Below are 20414 nucleotides of genomic sequence, written 5' to 3' on the forward strand. Positions count from 1 at the left end.
TAATCAGTATCATCTGACAGCTATGTACTGCATTTCTTTACATGAACGTTTTGATATGCCCAAGTCAAACTTCCTAGGAAAAGCTCCACCCAGAAGCATTTTTTCAGTATATTTAATGTCTCCAAAGTTTAAAATCAAACTTGTATATATTTCTCATATAACGGAGGCAGAACTTTTTTTTCCAGGGCTCCTTAGGACGAAGCTCATGCGGGTTGTTTTCTGGACCATGAGTAATTATTTTAATTAATTTCACCCAGCATGCCAATATTTCTCCTTATTTTATTATTAAAATATTCTCTTGGTGGAAATCCAAGGAATTAGGATTGATTAATGGGAATCGCACCTGGGTCTAAAATGCTGAATTTCCAGACTTCAGTTTTAAAGATAAATCACTGAAATGAGTTTCTCTTCATGCCAACAGCGAGACACAGACTGATGAACTAAAACGGCTCAAATTAATAAGGGAGCACAGAACAGCGTTCATAGATTAGTTAATCTGCCAACAAATCTACGCATCCATACCTGGTGCCTATCATCAGTGGTCAATAAGTGATGAAGGGAGAAACCCACAGGAGTCACTGTACATGACTTCTTGAGACACTTTTGAGTGAAGACTTATTGAATCAGTCTTGTGAAAGGGATTCTCAAAGAAGTCTATTATGTCCTTCATCATCTTCTTCTTTTTAATGAAGGTTCCTCCTTTGAGCGATCAGAGGCTGCAGAGCAGCTCCCAGAGTAGAGGGAAACTTGCTTAATTGCCTGTTGAGCTTTTATAAAGTTATTAGTTCTGATGCTGCTAATGATGCTGATTACTGCTTTTAATCTAGGTGCTTATTTGACTGTCACTTTGTTGCTGGTACACTGGGACTTTCCCGACACAGTAGAAGACAACACTAACACTAACCCTATTCTATTCTATTCTATTCTATTCTATTCTATTCTATTCTATTCTATTCAGAAAGAATATGTAAACTTCACACAGTGGGGAGCTTCCTGTGCACCATGCAGCCCCCAACAAATGAAAATGAATAAATAAACGCAAACATATAACATCTAATTTTGTGTATAAGTGCAATAATATGGACGAAAGTAAATTTTCCATATATAAAAAAGCATGCATAAAATAAAATAAAATAAAATAAAAATGCAAAGGAAAGTGAATACATTTATTGTTAAAATTTATAATGAATGAAGAAAGTACATCTAAAATTTTGGCATAAAACACTTTTTTGATATATTGCGAACCAGTAAGTAGAAAAGTTATTTTAACTTATTTTTATCTGCGGAGGGGTTTCAGTGCAGGACACTAGGTGGAGGCACAGAGACTTTCTCAGAGTAGTAAAGCTGAGTCTAACGCATTCACTCATTTTTTCTTTTTTTTTTTTCTTTTTTTTTTTTTTTTTTATAAATGATCTTGCTTCTTCTTATTTGCTTGCGTCCACCGTGGGGTGGGGGACAGTTTCAGTAAAGCGACCAGAAGGTTGAGAACAGCAAAGTTTTATGATTAGATAAAGTGACGCCCCTCTTGGCAGCTGAACAATTTTACAGGACTGGAGACGACGAGCGCATACGGATGAAACCCAAGACGTGGAGACTCCTGTTATAATAACATCAAAATTAACTCACTTTAAAACTCAAAGGGGTATGAAAAAAAAAGAAGTGAAAACACCAGGAGGATACATCTTTTTTTAACCAGGCCAAAACCTCTTGGGAGAACATGAGTCACCCGCAGCACTTGCTGCTATGCTTTCAGTCCAGCGAAGCGCAGAGGCTGCTATTAAAAGACCCCGCGCTCCCTCCCATAATTGATCCTGCCACGACACGCAGAGTTTTCCACGTTAATAGACTGTAAGTATTAAAAACACCCCCGTTAGAATCACCGATTAGAAGCTCTGTAATTTAATCCAATTGGACAAATAAAACTATGGGGAGAATAAGGCAATGCAGGTGCTGATGAAGCAAAAAAAAAAAAAAAGATGCTCTGCTCTGTAGGCTACCACGGTGTTCATTACATCCATTACGTCCGGAAGATTATGGATATTTTTTTTATGAAGCGCGCTGCACACAGGTATTTGTTGGCTGAGGAGGAGTGGGTTCATAATCACACCACTTTCCATAAGGAGCCATAATAGCGTGAGGGGGGTGAATTAGGGTCACCTGTGGCGGCAGCTGTAATTTATTGCCCCGGCCAGTTGCTTCCCTCCTAATGGCGTCCGCGCAGAGCTGGGGGGGGGGGGTAATTTACAGGTTCACAGCCATGTCAATCAATGGCAACACGGGCACTCGCAGGCACTCACGCTGCTGTGTCCACTCCTTCCTCTGTGGGGGAAACTGTCGGCTCTACTGCGAATGAACTTAACACGGAGAGAGAGTCACACACACACACACACACACACACACACACACACACACACACACACACACACACACACACACACACACACACACACACACACACACACACACACACACACAGAGAGAGAGAGGTGAGGGGAGACGGGCTTAACGATGCCGACTGCATCTCTTTCCGCCTACACGCGGACAAGAAGGAGCGCGTCTTGCAGGGAGCGGGGAGTAGCCAGGAGGAAATAAATCGATACAGCTGGCAATGGTTGTCCTCCTGCCCTTTAGATGCTTCTGCGTAAACAGAGGCACTTTGCAGTCCCGGAATCGCACTTAAACACTCTCAGTTTCACACCTTTAGTCTTCACTAAGCCTGGAGGCCACGGGGGGGGAAAGGCGGCGCTTCAGTGTGTGGACGGTTTGAAATAAGGGCGCGGCAATGAGGCTCACCGCCCAGGGCGGCGCCGTCGTTTCCGGGATGTAAAAGGATGAAAAATAAATAAATAATAATAATAATAATAATAAATTGTCTTTTATTAAGTACAAATGGAGATTAATTCAAGTTTTACTCTGTTGAGACAGCAGATGTAGTTAGATTCTTTATTTCCTTAACTTATCTAACTTTTTTTAAGATCAAGTGTGAAAACTTCAAACGAAAGATCAAAGTAAGCATCTTTTGTTTTTACATGAGTTAGGTTCACAATTACTTGTATCAACTAAATGAGCAAATGTGTGTGTTTTTTTTTTTCAGTACTTTAAATTCAGACGTTTGCATACACTAGAATTATGCCGTCTGGGAAATATAAGCACTCAGGTTTGTTTTCACACCTCATCATCCGATAGAGCCGTTACGATGGGGACTCGGTTCAACTGGAGTCGCAATATTCACAAAACAGTTTCTCGAACAAACCGGACCTTTGGTGTCCCCTCTTTCGTCTGTGGTGTCGCACCGAGAATTACTAACGGACAAGATAAAGAATGAAAAAGAAACCCTTCTAATCTAATGGAAGATGCTGAAAGCTTCCATTTTCTTCACATAATTACAAAACGTGGAATTGCGTAGAATTCCACTGGTGTGGTTTTTCTTTATTTTAGTGTCATATAAATATATCATATCTGCTTCAACAATGGGCTCAGCATGAGCGACAGATAAGCGACGGATCGGAGAAAGCACTGGCAACGTATGAATGTGAGCAGAGACAACATTGCTCCATTGTGCCTATAGATTCAGGGCAAGGTACGGCAAAATCGAATAAAGCACTTTCAGCGAATAATCGAATAAAGGACTTTCTCAGAGAGCAGGAAGCCATTACTCCAAAAGCAACCTAAAAATCAACATTATAGTTCACACATGACCACTAAGACAAAGACCTTAATTATCAAGACATGTTCCGCTCTCTAATTAAAAATAAAATTCAAGACTTTGGCCGTTAATATCGTTGCTACGTTTTGGCGGGACAACAGTGATGTTTGCGATCCTGAAAAACATCACCTCAGCTTTAAAGTGCAGAGGTGAGAGAGCATGACGCGGTTTGGGTGTTTCTGCTGCGGGAGTCACACAGATACTGATAAAACACACGTTCATCTCTGGAGTTAAAGGAAGAAAGAAACATTTCTCTACAGAAATCTACTATTATTCTGGCATTTAAACAAAATAAAAATATTGTGGAGATCCTAGCTGACCTAAAGCAGGGAGAGTCTGAGTTGACGTCAGACAGCGAGGAAACAAATTGTCTTTGTATGTAAATCTCTGGTTTGAACTTGATTTATAGGGAGAGAGAAAGAGGGGCCCACCCAGGGCCAGAATTGCAATCCGTCGACGGTTATCAGAACTGACAGCGATAGAAAAGGGGAGCGCGGCCTGAGAGAAGAATGTCTGAGACTGTGTGAGAGTTTATCCTGACATCTCTAAATCTGGCAGATTTTTTTTAAGAGGCTTGAGGTTGGTCAGGATTGAGGCCAGCAAACCACAAGGTCAGTTAAAATTCCAGAGCAGTGCATTAAGGGATCCATCTGGCCCCGTTCACAAGATTCATCACACTGTGGGAATGCGGTGGAAAAAGTAAAGAGGCAAATCTGTGTAGTAAATTAACCCACAAGAAGAAACAAAACAGGGAAACAAGCAACAGAAGCTCAATAACGTCCTCAGAGATCCTCCTCCCTTGGGAAACATGTCGTAGGAATTTATTGTGACACGGAAGCATGTGAGGTTCCTCGGTTTGTACTGCGGACGCAAACATTTTCACAAGATGAGCAGCTTCAGGAAAACTTTGGAAACATCAGGAGCACCAGCGTGTGTTTTTTTTTTTTTTTTCCAAATATGTCATTTGAAACCATGCAGTCGATTAAACCTTCATATTTACACGTTTACACATTTAAACCTCTCTCCTTTAATGGAAAATAGAGCGCGTACAAAAAGTCCACACACTGCTGTTAAAATGTCAGATTTCTGTTTCTGTAAGGACATTAGATAAATCATTTCTGAAATTCTTCTTGTACAGCTGAATATGTGGTGCCGAATGAAACCAATACTTTGTTTAAGCACCTTTTACTATTTAAGCATTTCTGTGTCGAATGATGATGTTCTTATTCCTCTTCAGCTTTGTAATATAAGCCCAAAGAGTTTGTACAAACATTAACGTGTGGTATTGCTGATGGCTTATGAATATTGTATTCTATTAATGATGTTCTGTTTTTGTTTTGTTTGTTGTTGGGTTTTTTTTGCCGGAACTATGAACAAAAAGTTATCTTAATCTGGTGCCAATGCATATATCCTCACGCTTTTAGAGGACATTAAATGTATTTTTACTAAATTTAGCAACAATACAATACAAATTCGTCTTTGAAAGAAAATGCTGCCTTCTTGCCACATTACAATATAACCCTGATATAAGAGCATGACAGTCCACAACAGCCAATACTTGCAGTAAAATTTCTTGCAGTTAATGTTGCCTCCTTCCCGACCACTTGTCTCCATATCGTTTTATTTATTTTGGAAGGGCATCTAGTTTTTAGTAATACACTTACACTTCAATTTATCCACTTGATGACTGGCTTCACCGTGTTTTGTGGTATATTTAATGCCTGGTAGTTCTCTCCTGACTGATACCTTTTTGGCAATCAGATTTTTCTGACGCTTGGGAAGCTCTTGGCAGACTTTGATTTTTGCTGTGAGTTGCAACTAAAGAAAGATGAGATCTTCTAGTACAAGTCAACTTTGTCAGGTTTGGCACTTTAAATGAGCAGCTTCTGACTCCTGGTCAGCATCAGTTTGAATGTAGGGGACAATTCGGAAGACAAAAACATAATACAATTAGAGAGTGTGCACATCAATTGTTTAGATTATTTTTCCCCCCTTTGAAATATTTCAGTTTGTGTTTTAAATCAGCTGTACAGGTCATAGGTCACATTACAGGTCGAAAATGTCCTGAAATTATTGATCTCGCTCTCGTTTTTACATCAGAAAGTCTGTCATTTTAACAGGATGCGCATACATTTTATACCCAATGTGTATGTAAACATCTTGGAATGCTTTGATTTGCTGGTCCACCTCACCAAAGGGATTTTAGATCATTTTCATTGACATGTTGTTCAAAAAAAATAACCTTCTTCTTGTTGCCTTCTTAGCCAAGTCAAACCCAACAACAGAAAATGAATTAAAGGAACAATTTTAAAGTTGAGGTAAATTTCAGCTTCAAAGCAGCAACAGTATTAAAATAAAACATAGTCTCTCATCTTGGACTTTAAATAAGAGTCCAGAAAAGTGCATCTTACAACAGCAGGCTACACGGGCTCTCCTTTATCCGACAGAGAAAGTTGGTGGATTTTAATCGTCGGAAGGTCTCCAACAACAGCGGCTTCTTGTGGGGGAGTCTCAGGACTGAGGACGCAGCAGCAGTTGCGGCGGAGGCTCTTGTTGCACAGCTTCGCCACCTTGGCTCTGCTCGTATCGGCCGGCCCCTCCCCGCCGCTGATGGGGCCCACGGAAAAGACTTTCCATTCCCTGCTGTCCCTGGAGGAAGGAGTCCTGGAAAGGGCCACCGACGACGAGGGGCTGAGTCTGCAGGGAGCCCCCCTGCTGTCGAGGCTCAGAGTGAGGCCCTGGCTGTGACCTTGGGTTTGACTTTGACTTGTGCTCAGATGGTGGTGGTGTGGTCTGGGAGTCATCCTCAGACAGTGAACTCCGAGTAAACTCTGAAAAGCCTTTTTGAACTCCTGGTTGGAGCACGGGTAGATGATGGGGTTGATGCAGCTGTTGAAGTAGCCGAGCCAGAAGGTGATCTTGAAGACCGTGTCTGAAGGTCTGTATGCGGGGAATATGGAGCCTGCAGCGACAGGTGACACAGAGGAGTTCAGAAGAAAGAAGCAACAAAGATCTACAGACAAACAAGCAGTAGCAGAGATGATGCCGACACTTTCAGTGCTAAATTTACTTGCAGTATGAGGTCAAGGTTATAATTTTGGGGTTGTCTGCTTAGGAAGGCACTTTCTCTGCAGGTTCTTTTCTGTAAAACGGAGCAACAGCCATTGTTTGAAAGAACAACTGCAGTGAATGCCGTGGGCCTCGAGGGGGTATAAATTTAAAGTAATGGTCTTCCAGTTTGAATAGAACAAGTTAACAAGGTATACTCTTGACTTTAAATGTTGGCAATATAATGGAATTCACAGAGTTAATGCTGGGATGTATTTACTCCACAGGGCACAGGCCCACTAACAGCACTCAATGTGCTAATCACATTTATCTCTAATATAAGATGTTAATGACAGATAAAAAATCTTAACCATGTAATCAAGATGCCTTCATTTTAAAAATATTGGTGAAAACCTATTTTAGCAGTGAAGCTGTGCAACGCTGAGTGCTCTTTTCCCTCTCTTACAGTCACCGTAAGCGACTGTAAGAGAGTCTACGCTTATAAATGATTAATAACAAGAGAGAGGCTGTTTAAAGATGTTTTGCTCTTAAAATACATTTTAAAGAAAGTAGGTGAACTATAATTTGTCTTGCTAATAAGATATGCTGTAGTTATTTTTGTTGCTGTCGTTTTAGAAAACTTTAGAAACATCTCTGCCATGCAGAATCTTATTATATGTGGATGTATTCATTGATACAGAGAGGGAAAACTGTGCAATTGTGTCTTAATTTAAAAAAAACAACAACAAAAAAACTTTTATACAAACAAAAGATATGCCAACCAGCAGTCTAATAAATAAATACTAAATAAAAATTAAATAAAACTTTCATAAAGGAAAGCGCAACAAATCCCCCAAACTAGTTTGATTAATAATTTGAGAGCAGGTGCTTGTACAGGCAAAGTGGTAAACTAACCAGTATTAGCCCTGGCCATGCTGCGAGCTCACTTGAGGTGATTTGGATTTAAATTAAAACCCTCCAGTTTCCATTGCCAGTGCCTCTCCGCAGATAAATTTCCATAAAGCAACACGTGAACTGCAGCCACAGCGATAAGTCATTTCCTTTTTAAAATTAAAGTTAACGACATGTTATTTTTATTTCATAAAATGTTCTCTAAATATAACCTCATGACTCAGCCTCAGATGTGGTGTTTTAATAGATTTGCAGTAATAGACTGTGCTTCTCTTGATTAGAGGAAGTACTCACGAATATGAGTGGGATCCTTAATGAAGAAGCATAGGTAACGGCTTAAAGGGGGGTATTATATGCAGCTCTGCTTGTCTTTTTATAAGTATTCCCACTGAATACGTGGCAAGTATTCAGTGGGAGACAATGAAGCATTAAAATAATTTAAAGCCCTGTCTGCTTGCACTACACCTCTCAGGCTGATATCCGTTCTCTCAGCTGGAATGGTAAAAGCTTTCAGTGAAATGCTTTATTGCAAGCTGTTACTGGTAGAAAAAAAAGAAATCTGAGCTCTGTAAATATAAGACGGTGATGTAATCATGAATGAATATCTGAAAAGAGGATAGTCTGCGAGCAAATGATTTTCTATCGCTATAGACGGCTTTAGCAGAGAACAATTCGATCATTGTTGGTATTCCTGATAGATTCTTCTTTCTCTTTTTGTTTTTTTGTTTTGCAAAAACAGAGGGCTGTTACAGCTGTTAGATAAACGTATTGTGTCTCTGTAATTTTGTGTTCTTGAAACCTTCAAACAGACGACATGCTTCGGCAGAGGCTGTTGTGTAACACCGGTTTGTTTTGCCACGGGTTGTTTGTTGTAGCTATTGAGATTTTAATCATGCAGCCACCAAAACATGAACTCTTTGAAAGATATAATAATACAAAGGAGCAGGGGATTGTTGCACAACAAAAAAGAAAAAAAAGGTTATACAAAATGCAGCACAAACATAAAGACCTAGTCAATTGTTATTATTATTATTATTATTTTATTTATTTATTTTTTTTAAAGCAGCATAAGCCAAATTTTTATCTACTGTAGGGTCGCAGACATTACACTGTCATAGATGTAAATAACAAGGTTTTGGATGGTTGACAGATGTTGAAAGAAAATCAGTAAAGTTGTTCTGTTTTGTGTTTTTCAGGTTACAGTAACATGTTGAATCTGGAACGATTTTCTATGTTTTTGCATGTCACGGTTAAGAAAATGATCAATATTCCTTAGAATTCACTCATAGATGCTGCAGTTCTAGTAATACAAACTTTGTTGCGTGATAACTCAGTGTAGAAGATACTAACCCAGTTTATAATGTAAACACAATAATAATAATTATTATTAGTGAAACCTATTTAATAGTAGCAGCCCTGCGTGTGAATGAGAAAGCCATCATTAGGGTGTTTGCAGGGAGGCCTTCCAACCTAGAAGATGAGGAGCTCATCACCAAAGAAAAATCCTCAAAATACCAGCAGAAAAAAATGCACAAAGGCTGCTCCGCAATTATCACAATGGTTTGATTTCTGTAATCCTAATAAGATTTTTTTCCCCTTTGAATATTGAGAAGAATCTAAATAATTTTTTAACTGTTTTTGAATAAATTATACATACAATAAAAAAAAAAATTCTTGCATCATCTTGAATTTTCTTTGGGAACCAAACTTCTGGATTGAGTGAAAATCATCTTACAGAACATCTAAAACTGACAGGGATACGACTAATTTTCAAAACCTCTTAACTTAACAAAGAATAAATGGAGGAAACCGTCTAATCTTCTTTTCCTATTGTCTGACTTTAGAAATGCCGTCATAGGTTTATAAATATGTATAATTTCCTTTACTTTTTGGACAGCTGACTTTTTGTTGTTCTTAATATCGGGCAGAATGTTTTAGTTTCCTCCATCTCTGACTGATTTCCATGGGGGAATTACAATAGCCTTTCCAAAACCCATCACCAAAAGCCCACATCGTCACTGGATTTATTTAAGCTGATGTGTAGTCAGGCCACAGTATATCTATTTTTTTGCAGCAGTTTCAGAAAATACACAGGAAAAATAATAAAACCAAATCAGTATTTTCCTCCATTTATCCATCAGTTTGTGTACTTTAGCCTCTGGGTCACTGGTTCAGATGGGGCTCTTCTTTTTTCTTTTTTTTTTTTACACACAAAGCAATTGTTTCATCTCACTGTGCCAGGCAAATCAGTCAAGTCTTTGGACTGGACAGATCTAAAGGTCGGATTTAAAGGTCTGAACCCAGGCAATCAGTTTTATTGCATGTTGGTGAATTTCATCAAGACAGAAAGATGAGCAATACATGGGCTGGGATTTTAGTGGAGGGCCGCGGTGATTGATGCTATCCTCAGGTGGGCAGTTAGTGCAGATATCTGTCTTGAGGGTATCAAGATGATGACTTGAGGGGGTTATCTGATATAGAATCTGTCATGAGTCATAAAATCCGAAGCCGTCAGCAAAGAAGCAATGTGTGAATTAGCCACCTTTCCATCATTTGGCTCAGTGAAACACAGTTCGATCCAAAAGTAATAATGAAGTTGAAGGGAAATAAGTTGCGGTTTTCTGTTTTCTCACAAATAAATAAGTGGAAAAAAAATGCAGTGTGTATTGGTATTTGCACCCGTGTGTCAATACCTTACAATGTGTCGTCTTTCGTTGTAATTGTTGCTAGGTTGAGTTAGCGCTCTTCTAGCGTTTTTCATCTAGAAATCCAATTTATAACCTATTGTTCTGTTCAAAAATGGATTGGAAAACATAAATTCTCAACTTTTTCAGATTCTAATCTTTCATTTAGGTGGTATTTTGGATTTCTGAACACATGGAAGTAATTTGATCTAAGCCATTGCATTGCAGCTCTGGCTGTATGTTTAGGGCTGCGGTCCGACTGAAAGGTGAACCTTTGTGTCATTCTCAAGCTCCACATTCCCATCAAATCGGTCACAAAAATAGTTGTACATCTTTGTGTAGCACCTGCCAGGCTCGAATTTTAGAAGCCAATGTGTTGATTTGATAAAGAAGGGCACCAATTTCCTGATTAGAAAGAATTTAAATGATATTAGTACAACAATAAAGCTCGTCTAAGGTGTTCTAAAGTGTTTTGACAACTATGACAACCTTGGGGGCTTTTACTGGGCTTTTACATTGATGTGAAAACATCAATGTCCTTCAAAAAGTTTAGTTGAGGATTTGTCCCTCGAGGCTTTAACATCCGCACCAACACATCATACCGACTGCCTCCTGATATGGATCTAATTCAACTCGAGTGCAGGACATGGCAGGAAGCCTAGGAGGGTTGGAAGGACATTGGAAGCCAAACAACAACAACAATAATAATAATAATAATAATAATAATAATAATAATAGTACCAGAACTATTGAAATGTGTGCAGCTCCTCTCTCATCAAGACAAGCTCCCATGTACTCCATTCACTGTTGAAATTCCTTGTTTTGTTTTCATCGGCATCACCTGTTTCTCTGCCTGTCACATTCCTGAATCCTTCTTTTTCTATGGGCTTTCCTGGGAGAAATGACACTCTTCTGTACGACTCTTACCATCAGCTGGGGGAATCGTTCACGACTCGAGCCAGTAGTCATTATCTAACTGCTGTCATATTGAGATCCGGTCCAATCCGGACCCCAAACACCCAGACATATTGGACAAGTCACCTGTTACCTTCTCTGATTTCTCCAAGCAACCCTGCCCTGTCGAAGGGGCGGCGGGCCGAGACGCTTCGGTGAGAAGCAGAGAGCTGAAGAGACGGACTCCTATCCTGTCTGCTGACTGATAGCCTGAGATCCTGAAAACAAGGGACGTTTCCATGGAGATGAGGATGGAGAACTCTGCGCTATTCTGCTGATAGATAAGTAACTAGATAAGGACAGAACTTCAAACCTGCTCGTTCGCTTTCTTTCTTAGATCAGATAAGGCTGAAAAGGAAGATCTTTTCATAAAAGGTTTTGCTAAAGTCTAATAAGGTGTTCATTTGAGCTTTCTTTTTGTTCTTCATTGCTCGTTCTTCAATTTGAGTTGGTTTGGTTTGTTAGACACGAGTGAATGATTGATAAGGTCCACGTCTTTTTAAATGCCTATTCACTGATTATTTCCTGAGAAGATCGAGAATCCACATCAGACTCGTAACCAGATTGCTTAATTGATTATGAAATAAATTATATTACCTAATTAATATATTCAATAATCTAAGAATTTTGGTGCTAATATTAGCTCATTGGCAAGACAGTAACACTTTATGCCAACCTGACTACAGCACCTTTTTCCACATGCCTGCTATGCCCCATTTTCTTGCAGGCATAATTTCTTCCACCTTTCTTTCAACAAAGGCTCTATTCTTGCCACTCTTTCCCAAAAGGCATGATTCATGTCTAATTGTTGCCTGTCAACAAATTCTCCCACATGAGTCTCTGCAGCTCCGCCAGAGCTAACGGCAAAATTCAGTAAACAGAGAAACCAGGAAGACCTTGTAAAAGCAATTTAGAAGACTGCAGGCAAACACACAGAGCAAAATGTAGGCTACTAAATTATTACATGATGTCTTCTTTTTTGTTTTGCCAGTAAGTAAAACTCTTATTTTATTTAGCATTATTTTACGCCATGAAATAACACAGAAGAGGAACTTCTGAAATGTCAAGGGGCGAGAAGGACAGCCCTCAAATAAACAAGGCCTAACAACTTGTTTATTTTAGGATCTCAACCGTGATCCAACCGTCCCAAACCTTTTTTTTTTTTTCTGTCTAGTGACAGATAAATGTCGGTCAATCATAGGCAGTCCAGCTCTGTGTCAGTACAATACTGCTGCTTGGTGAGTCATAGCTAAATCTATCATTGTCGACGGACATATGTGGCATGTGGTATGAGAAGTGACACCAGTGTCAGCGCGGAGCATTTTTCAGCGTGGGCTTTTATACTCGCCTACCAGTCAGAAAGTACACAACCAAATGGTCAGCTATACTTACCAGCATGAGACCATGGAACAACAACAAGAACAACAAGATTTGTCAAGGTTCGTATTGACCGGCTTCGAATTTCCATCTCACTCGCATGAGGATGGAAAAGCAGGAGATTTATTTCCATTCCATGCATGCTAGTCTTGTCATGTAAGGTTCCATTGTGATGGTCTTATCTGTCACTGAAGGGGTGGCACTGAACGAGGTGAGTCACAAAGACAGTGCAAGCTGGAGCAGAGAGCTGGCTTGACATCTCAGACAAGGGTCCACGTTTTAAATGTATGTCGGTCTGAAATTCTTGGTGCTTGTTTACAGATAGTAAGGACAGGAGGACGTCAGAGATATGAAAGATTTATACGGGCTATTTATAGGTTGTCTAGCCTTACATTTACAAGTGTGCTGTGCTCTGGAAGCTGCATGCTTGTCGGAAATCTTGGAACTCCTGCCTGAAGCCACAAAGGAGTGATTCAATTAAAATGCTCTGACCATTAAACGAGGAAGCACTTAAAAGCCCTGGCAGCAGAATAAATCAATGAGTGGGATCTGTCCAATTAATTAATCCAGAAGGTGAATAGTTCTCCAAGAGTAGACTCGGATGTAACTATAGGCGTGATTGGACGTGAACCACATATAGGTTGCGTTGTGGCTACAGGCATGACAAACGTGAGGAACTGTGTTACACATTTCAACCTGCCACCGTAAACTGGAAGACCATTGAGCTGGCATTGTTAGCGCTTTCCTCTAATTCAGGGAAGGCAAAGCTAATCCTCAAGTTAATTACAGCTTTTATCACAAAGGATCAGTGGCCATCGAGAGTTGCTGAGAGTCAAGATCCCACCTTGAAAATATTTCACTGAAACGCAGATCCTCAAGGATGAAAACAACGCTGAAATCAAGTGATGTTATCACAAGCGGCTAAGAAAGATCCAGCTTTTCGTGCATAGGCTGCCTTTCAAATACAGTATTGTGGTTAAGAAGAAGAATTACTTTATTCATCCCAGCAGGGAAATTATTTCGCAGTTACAGCAAGAATTTTTTATACACAGATTAACACACACACGACAGGAGCTACGTCTGCAGGCAGCCAGCTGAGCCGGCGCCATTTTAAGGTCGTCGGGACCAGGAGTCGAACCCGCGACGTCCGCATCGAGGACTAAGGCCTCCAAACGTGGGGCGTGCTAACCCCCTGCGCCACCACACATGCCCCTGTTACAACCTTAAGAGGTTACAACCTTAAGAGGTTGTAACAGGAGTAGAAGTAGGTGTTTATTTAAGCTACAACTTCTGAGTATATCTTTTTTAGTTTCAGAATAATATATATAAATAGATTTCTTTTACATCCAAACAGTAAACCTAATGCGCAATCTGGTCTGATTAAACAGTATTATTTCTATCTTATCCTGTTGATATGTTTAGCCACATGGTGGAAATCTTCACCAACATTGCGTCCAAGGTAAAGATGAAAATACTCACCAATTGGTAACACCAGGAAGAACGGCAGCCAGCACAACACAAAGCAGCCAACCACAATACCCAGAGTCTTTGCAGCTTTCTTCTCACGTGAAAACTTGAGTAACCTCAAGGCGAAATGCGTGCGGCTGCGCAGGGACTCCTCCTCCAGTGCGGTTGTGTTTCCACGGTGGATCCTGAGAATCACCTGCTCCGAGTCTGACTTCTCCGTCTTGTGGCCCTCTCTGAGGCCCTGGCTCTCTCTGTGAGCGACGACATAAACTCGACAGTACATGACCAGAATGATGGTCAGGGGGAGGTAGAAGGAGCCGACGGCTGAGAAGATCGCGTATCCTGGTTCCTCTGTGATCTTGCAGATGGACTCGTCCTCCGGCTCCGGTTCCTTCCAACCAAATAAGGGTCCGATGGATATGACTATGGAGAGCACCCACAGCAGCATCACTGCCAAAAGAGCCCTGCGCTTTGTCATGATGGAGGGGTAGCGCAGAGGATAACTGACACCGATGTAGCGGTCCACGGAAATCACGCAGAGGCTCATGATGGAGGCCGTGCAGCAGAGCACATCCACAGCCGCCCAAACGTTACAAAAAGCCCGTCCGAACACCCAGCGATCCAAAATCTCAAAAACGGCTGAAAAGGGTAGCACGGTGGAGCTCAGCAGCAGGTCTGCCACTGCCAAGTTAACAATAAAATAATGCGTGACCGTCCGAAGGTGGCGATGGCAAACCACAGAGAGGATGACCAGGATGTTTCCAACCACTCCGAACAGGATGAACACACCAAGAATCATCCCTAGAGCCAGAGTCTTCACCACCCTGAACTCTGGGAAGAAAATGTGGCTGCAGTTCGTGCAGTTCTGGGTCAGAGAAGCCGGGGTCATCATGTTGTCCAGCACAGGACCCATCAGCTCCAAAACACTGCTGGTTGGTGGACACGGGTCCGTGGAAAGCACAGCACCTTCACTTTAGTTCTCTGAAGAAAAAAAGGGGCTTCATGGCATTCTTGTGAAAGCCATCAGAGTAATGATCACATCAAGGCAGTCTTGTCAAAACATAATTTGAATGATGAGGCCTCCTGCAAATGAGCCATTATGCCGGCAATGCACCAGGATGCTTCAAGAATTACTGAGAGAGAAGAATAAAATATGCAAATGAAGCCTACATTGTTGAAATCAGGTAATCCATCTTGAAAACATTTGCGATGTTATTTCTGATATCATACAGCTGGTACAAAGCGCTGACAGAAAAGCACTACAAAGGGGATAGACACACGGGTGTACCTTGCATCCTCTTGCCAAAGATAAAAATGTCACTCCGGACCCAAATTTTAAGTCTTTTGTATTAAAAGCTGGAACGAGAAGCCACTTTTTTGGGCTGAGTGGGAGGTGAGCAGCACTTAACAGATAGCCTCTTCCCATAGCATGCAGGGGCATACTGAGCTGCAGCATTCTCCGGCAGCCTCCTGCGCCTGTGACAAGAGACAGAAGATCGGGTGTAAAGAGAGCTGGCACATTCATCACACACACAAAAATATATATTTAAAGGAAACATCCACAATTTTGCCTGTTGTTTCAGGTTTGTAGTTTCCTTTTTCTTTTCCTTATAGCTGTTGCTCAGCCTTGTGTAGTCTGTGGGCGAGAAGCGGCGTCTGAACTACAGTTGGTGTGAGAGCTGTGTGAGCGCAGACTCCTCTTGCTTATCGAGTAAACTAAAAACATGAGGTACAGGAATTTGGAAAACTACGTTGACATTTTCAGAACACAGCACACTATTGAAAAGATGATGTTTTCTTTTTTTTTAAATCGCCATTGTTCCTGCTCTTCACAATTGTGCAATTACTTTGTGTTGGTCTATCACATAAAATGACAATAAAATTCTCTGATCTTGGTGGAGGCAAGGCAGAAATTTGTTTGCAAGGCACTGTATAATCAAACTTCAAAGCCACATCTCTCCAGGATGTTGTCACACACTCCTAGCGAGAGAAAGCTGCTGGATGAAAAGAGTTCATTTTAATCAGAAAAGATATATATTTTCAGCTACTTGGGTAAATGTTATGTTTTTTTTGCACACAGACCCCCCTTTGCATCAGCTGGTGATCTCTTCTTTCAGAATCAGACTCAGCTTTATTCGACAAGTTTGTGCACACAAACAAGGAATTGGTCTTTGACTCAGATTTGCTTTCAATGAGGAGAGCATTGCTTTGCTAAAAGTAAATGATGCCGCACCAGCATAGTATCTCCATGTTATGAGCAAAAACTTCCTCATATTGATGGACACAAAATTAATCCTGCTTGTGCAGATTAAACGAATGTAGATTAGACAAGTAAAGTAAAATAAAGTATTGTTGCTTGTTTGGATTTTGCTAATCTGCTTTGTTGATGACTGGAAAGGTATTTAGAGTTTATCTATCTATCTATCTATCTATCTATCTATCTATCTATCTATCTATCTATCTATCTATCTATCTATCTATCTATCTATCTATCTATCTATCTATCTATCTATCTATCTATCTATCTATCTATCTATATCTATCTATTCTATCTATCTATCTATCTATCTATCTATCTATCTATCTATCTATCTATCTATCTATCTATCTATCTATCTATCTATCTATCTATCTATCTATCTATCTATCTATCTATCTATCTATCTATCTATCTATCTATCTATCTATCTATCTATCTATCTATCTATCTATCTATCTATCTATCTATCTATCTATCTATGTTTTTGCAGGTTAACTCTTTTTCTGGCACAATGTGCAAAAAATAAATAAATAAAATCCATTGGATGGACATCAAAACACACCACCTCAAGCTTCTATCACCCACACAAGTCAAAGTAGAAACCTTGTAACAATGCCCATAAGGGATTTATGAGAGTTGCATAAATCCCAAAATGAGCTTCTGTTTCTTCAATCAGACTAAAATCTTTATGCAGCATTGGAAGTATTAGGACCCTTTAGTTTAAAATATGTAAGGCTCTTGTGGTATAACACAAGGTCATTGTATTAGAAAATCACAATCTGTCAGAAAACTATTTTGTTCAAATGATTTGATATTAAAATAATTACTTCTTCATACATTAAGCTGAAAAGTGTGGCATGCGTGTGTATTTTATCTGAGTATGCGCAGCTTTTAGAAACACTTTTGCTTCAATTGCAGCTGCAGGCCTTTAGGGGGCGTACAGGCCCAAGCTTCCTGTTGGAAGGTGAGTCCTCCAGCTTTGTCAGCTCTTCGCAACCCTGTTCTGCAGAACAGCATCACAGCATGATGCTTCCACCACCACGTTTCACAGAGGAGACGGTGCAGTTAGAGGGATGAGGAGCATTAGTTTTCCCCATGCACATATTGTTTGGCGTGTAAACCAGAAAGTTCAAATTTGGTCTCATCTGACCATGCAGGGGAAACATTCGCTGTTTCCCACTGTGTGGCTTCTACCACTTCCAGGACTGCTTATCAACTCTTTCTACATATGCTGTCTTCTTGCCACTTTTTCCTGAGGCTGAATGTGTGAAATAAAACTCACATCAGTTGTCGTGTCAACAGATTCTTCCATCCAAGCCGTAAATCTCTGCAGCTTCTCTGCCTCTTTGCTGTTTTCTTTGATTAGTGTGTCAGTTTATGTTAAATGTTCTCAACAGATCCCCAAGGCCTTCCCAGAAACAGACAGATTCATACTGAGAATAATTCAATCAGAAGGATGCATCAAGTTTAATTTAAGGGTATCCGACTTGCAGTGGAAGGAATACACGTGCAAAAGTGACGTGGAAAAGTCGCATATGAGCAAGGAACCAAATAAAAAAAAAAGTTACACAAATATGAGACTAGGAATCATTTGATGCTGGTATTTCAGGAGAATGAGTTTTCATTTCTACTAAGTATTCGGAAGATTTTCACTCTTCTCTGTCCTTTAACATTCAGAAGAACACACATCTACAATGGGGGTAGATGAGAGAAAGGGCAAACATACTGCAGGGCAGCCCCCACAAGAGAAGCTGTCACACAGCCTGATCCGAAGGGAATAGTAAAAAACAAACAAACAGGTATAAGCTCCGTGTTTGGCAATTCTCCAGTCAGGTCCACAACAACGTGTTGAGGCGGTGGACAGCTGGACCGCGCTGTCTGTCTGTACTTATTTTAGTTGCTCGGAGATAAACAGGCGTTCGTGGCTCAGCTGTAATCTCAACCTCTTCACCGCTGCGCGCAGGAAAATCCCAGCTCTATAAGAGGAGGGCCCGGCGCCGGACGGTACCTGACAGAAAGTTCATTTCCAGCGCAATGAAATGACAAATGGATAGCGGGGGCCGTGGCCACAAGAGAGCTCACTCACAGACCTTTCCGCTCTACGCCCAATGAAAACTTAACTGTTATCATTAACATCCATTCTAAATTTAAAGGTTACTTAGTGAGACTGGTTTTAAAAGGGATGAACTCTGATTTAAAAGGCGAAGGTTGCCTTTGGATGACCGCGCACAGCAACTTCAGATTATTTCTTCCAGTGTTTAATACAATTATATATTATAATATCGTTACATGCTTTTATGGGTAACTACATACAAGTTGGCTTAGGTAAATTCAACCTCTAAAACAATAGTATTCATAAATGAAATGCCAGTGCAGACAAATTTAAAAAACGCGCCATTAAGGACAGGACAAAGGAAAGCAAATTAGGCACAACAAAAAATACTTCACAAACATTTGAAATGAACATATCTGGGAGACTCACCTAACTTTGAGTCTGTTCCCGCATCCCGACGGCTGCTGCGCTGAGCGGCGTTTGGACTCGGCTCCTGCTGCCGAGTCGCGCAGGGAGGCGGCGGCGGCGGCGGGCGGAGAGCCAAGTGCGCTCGGAGAGCGCTCACATCTGCCGGGGATAATCTGCAGAGCCAGCCCCAGGTGCTCCGACTCTCTTCAGATGATGATGAGCACAAAAATCACTCACTGCCCTCTTGAGCTATTTTCTCTCCATATTCCACCGCCCACCCCACCCACCCATCTACCCATCTACCTCTCCCTCCCGCCAGTGCTGGCCCACTCCCCTCCTCCTCCCCTCCACCACCAACCAACCATTCTCGCATCACCTCACCGCCGCTCAGCATCACTCCCTGTGCGTCATCGCAACCAGTCACTATCGACCCCGCACGACTTTTCCAGCGGTCGTCACTCACCTTGACAACTGTGAAAGTGCAAGAATAAACAACAACAAAAAAGTTATCTCTTCTGACATTTGAAATAATTATCGGTGGCCCTGTCAGACTTTGAATTAAAGCCAACTTCTTTTTAAGTGGATTAAAGCGCACTTTATCGACTTTAATTTAAAATTGTTTTGATTACACCTCACAGATGAATTTTATTTTATTTTATTTTTTAAACATTCTTTATCGGTTTAGTTCAAGTAGTCTGCAGATGTTACACCGCTTGCTATATTACGCGTTGTAAGTAAAAAATTAATAATTAAAAAGTTCCTGTTTATGAAATATTCAATGATATGACTCAGAAACACCTAATTAAGCTTTAATAACTGTATGAATTGGAGGGTTTCTGAATATTAAGCCTCTGCATCGCAGCCATTTCTTTGTAATTAAATAATCCAGACTTTTTCTCTCAAATGACTCATTGTTAATTTGAGAGAAAATTATTAGAGGTTTGGTGGACCTCTAACAGGTACACTGAAGCCTGAACCTATTAGAGGGACTGCAGACTTAAATTATTAAGATTAATGCCGCCAACCCCAAATCCCATAAATACACACAGTACCTTACAAAAACACTTTTGTCTTTAAAACTTCTTTATATAGTTTTGTCATGTTATGACCTCAAACCCGAAAGGGTAAAAATCAAACTTTAGTGTTTTATTGGAATTTTACAGTAGACCAAAAGAATATAGTGTATAACAGTGAACTGGAAAGAAACCCATTCAAGGAACAGTGTAAAGCAAACAATGGTATTGTTGAGAGAAAGCAACAACAATTACAGTTTGTAGTTTGACACAACCTGTAGGAGACCCAGCAAATGTGTGATAGAAATCAAATAAATAAATAAAACATGTTTCTTATTGTTACAAATGGTGGTATTCAGATGGAAGTAAAACAGAGCAAAAATAAAGACTTAAAAAAATTAAGTTAACTTACAAAAACAAAGTCCAGGTCCAAAATCCAGAAATGTGAAGTGTAGATAAAGAAGCTAAAGCCCAAAAACCAAACCAGGAGCATCAAGCAGAGCAGAGGACATGACCCAGCCAAAAACAATAA

General features: G+C 40.5%; 1 protein-coding gene across 2 annotated transcripts; it reads right to left on the reverse strand.

The window, feature by feature from the left end:
- Nucleotides 1–4360: 4360 nt before the first annotated feature.
- On the reverse strand, nt 4361–18975 carry LOC102221221 (alpha-1A adrenergic receptor). 2 transcript variants are annotated; one of them, XM_005804374.2, is made up of 4 exons: nt 18891–18975; nt 15437–15624; nt 14161–15281; nt 4361–6668 (listed from the first exon to the last, which is right to left on the reverse strand). In XM_005804374.2, exons 3-4 carry the CDS (start codon nt 15059–15061, stop codon nt 6127–6129), a joined length of 1443 nt encoding a protein of 480 aa, XP_005804431.1. In that variant the 5' UTR covers nt 15062–15281; nt 15437–15624; nt 18891–18975; the 3' UTR covers nt 4361–6126. The 2 variants fall into 2 exon arrangements, with proteins under 2 accessions (XP_005804431.1, XP_023199053.1); XM_023343285.1 differs by having other exon boundaries at nt 14161–15624.
- Nucleotides 18976–20414: the final 1439 nt, after the last annotated feature.

Source organism: Xiphophorus maculatus, chromosome 12 (assembly GCF_002775205.1).
Source record: "Xiphophorus maculatus strain JP 163 A chromosome 12, X_maculatus-5.0-male, whole genome shotgun sequence".
Lineage (NCBI taxonomy): Eukaryota > Metazoa > Chordata > Actinopteri > Cyprinodontiformes > Poeciliidae > Xiphophorus > Xiphophorus maculatus.

Bases quoted from the DNA above. Each gene is read 5' to 3' on its own strand.
- LOC102221221 (XM_005804374.2), bottom strand. From the start codon at position 15,061: ATGGGTCCTGTGCTGGACAACATGATGACCCCGGCTTCTCTGACCCAG. The intron at 6,669-14,160 runs GTGAGTATTTTC...CTGTCGCTGCAG, and splicing joins CTTCCTGGTGTTACCAATTG to GCTCCATATTCCCCGCATAC.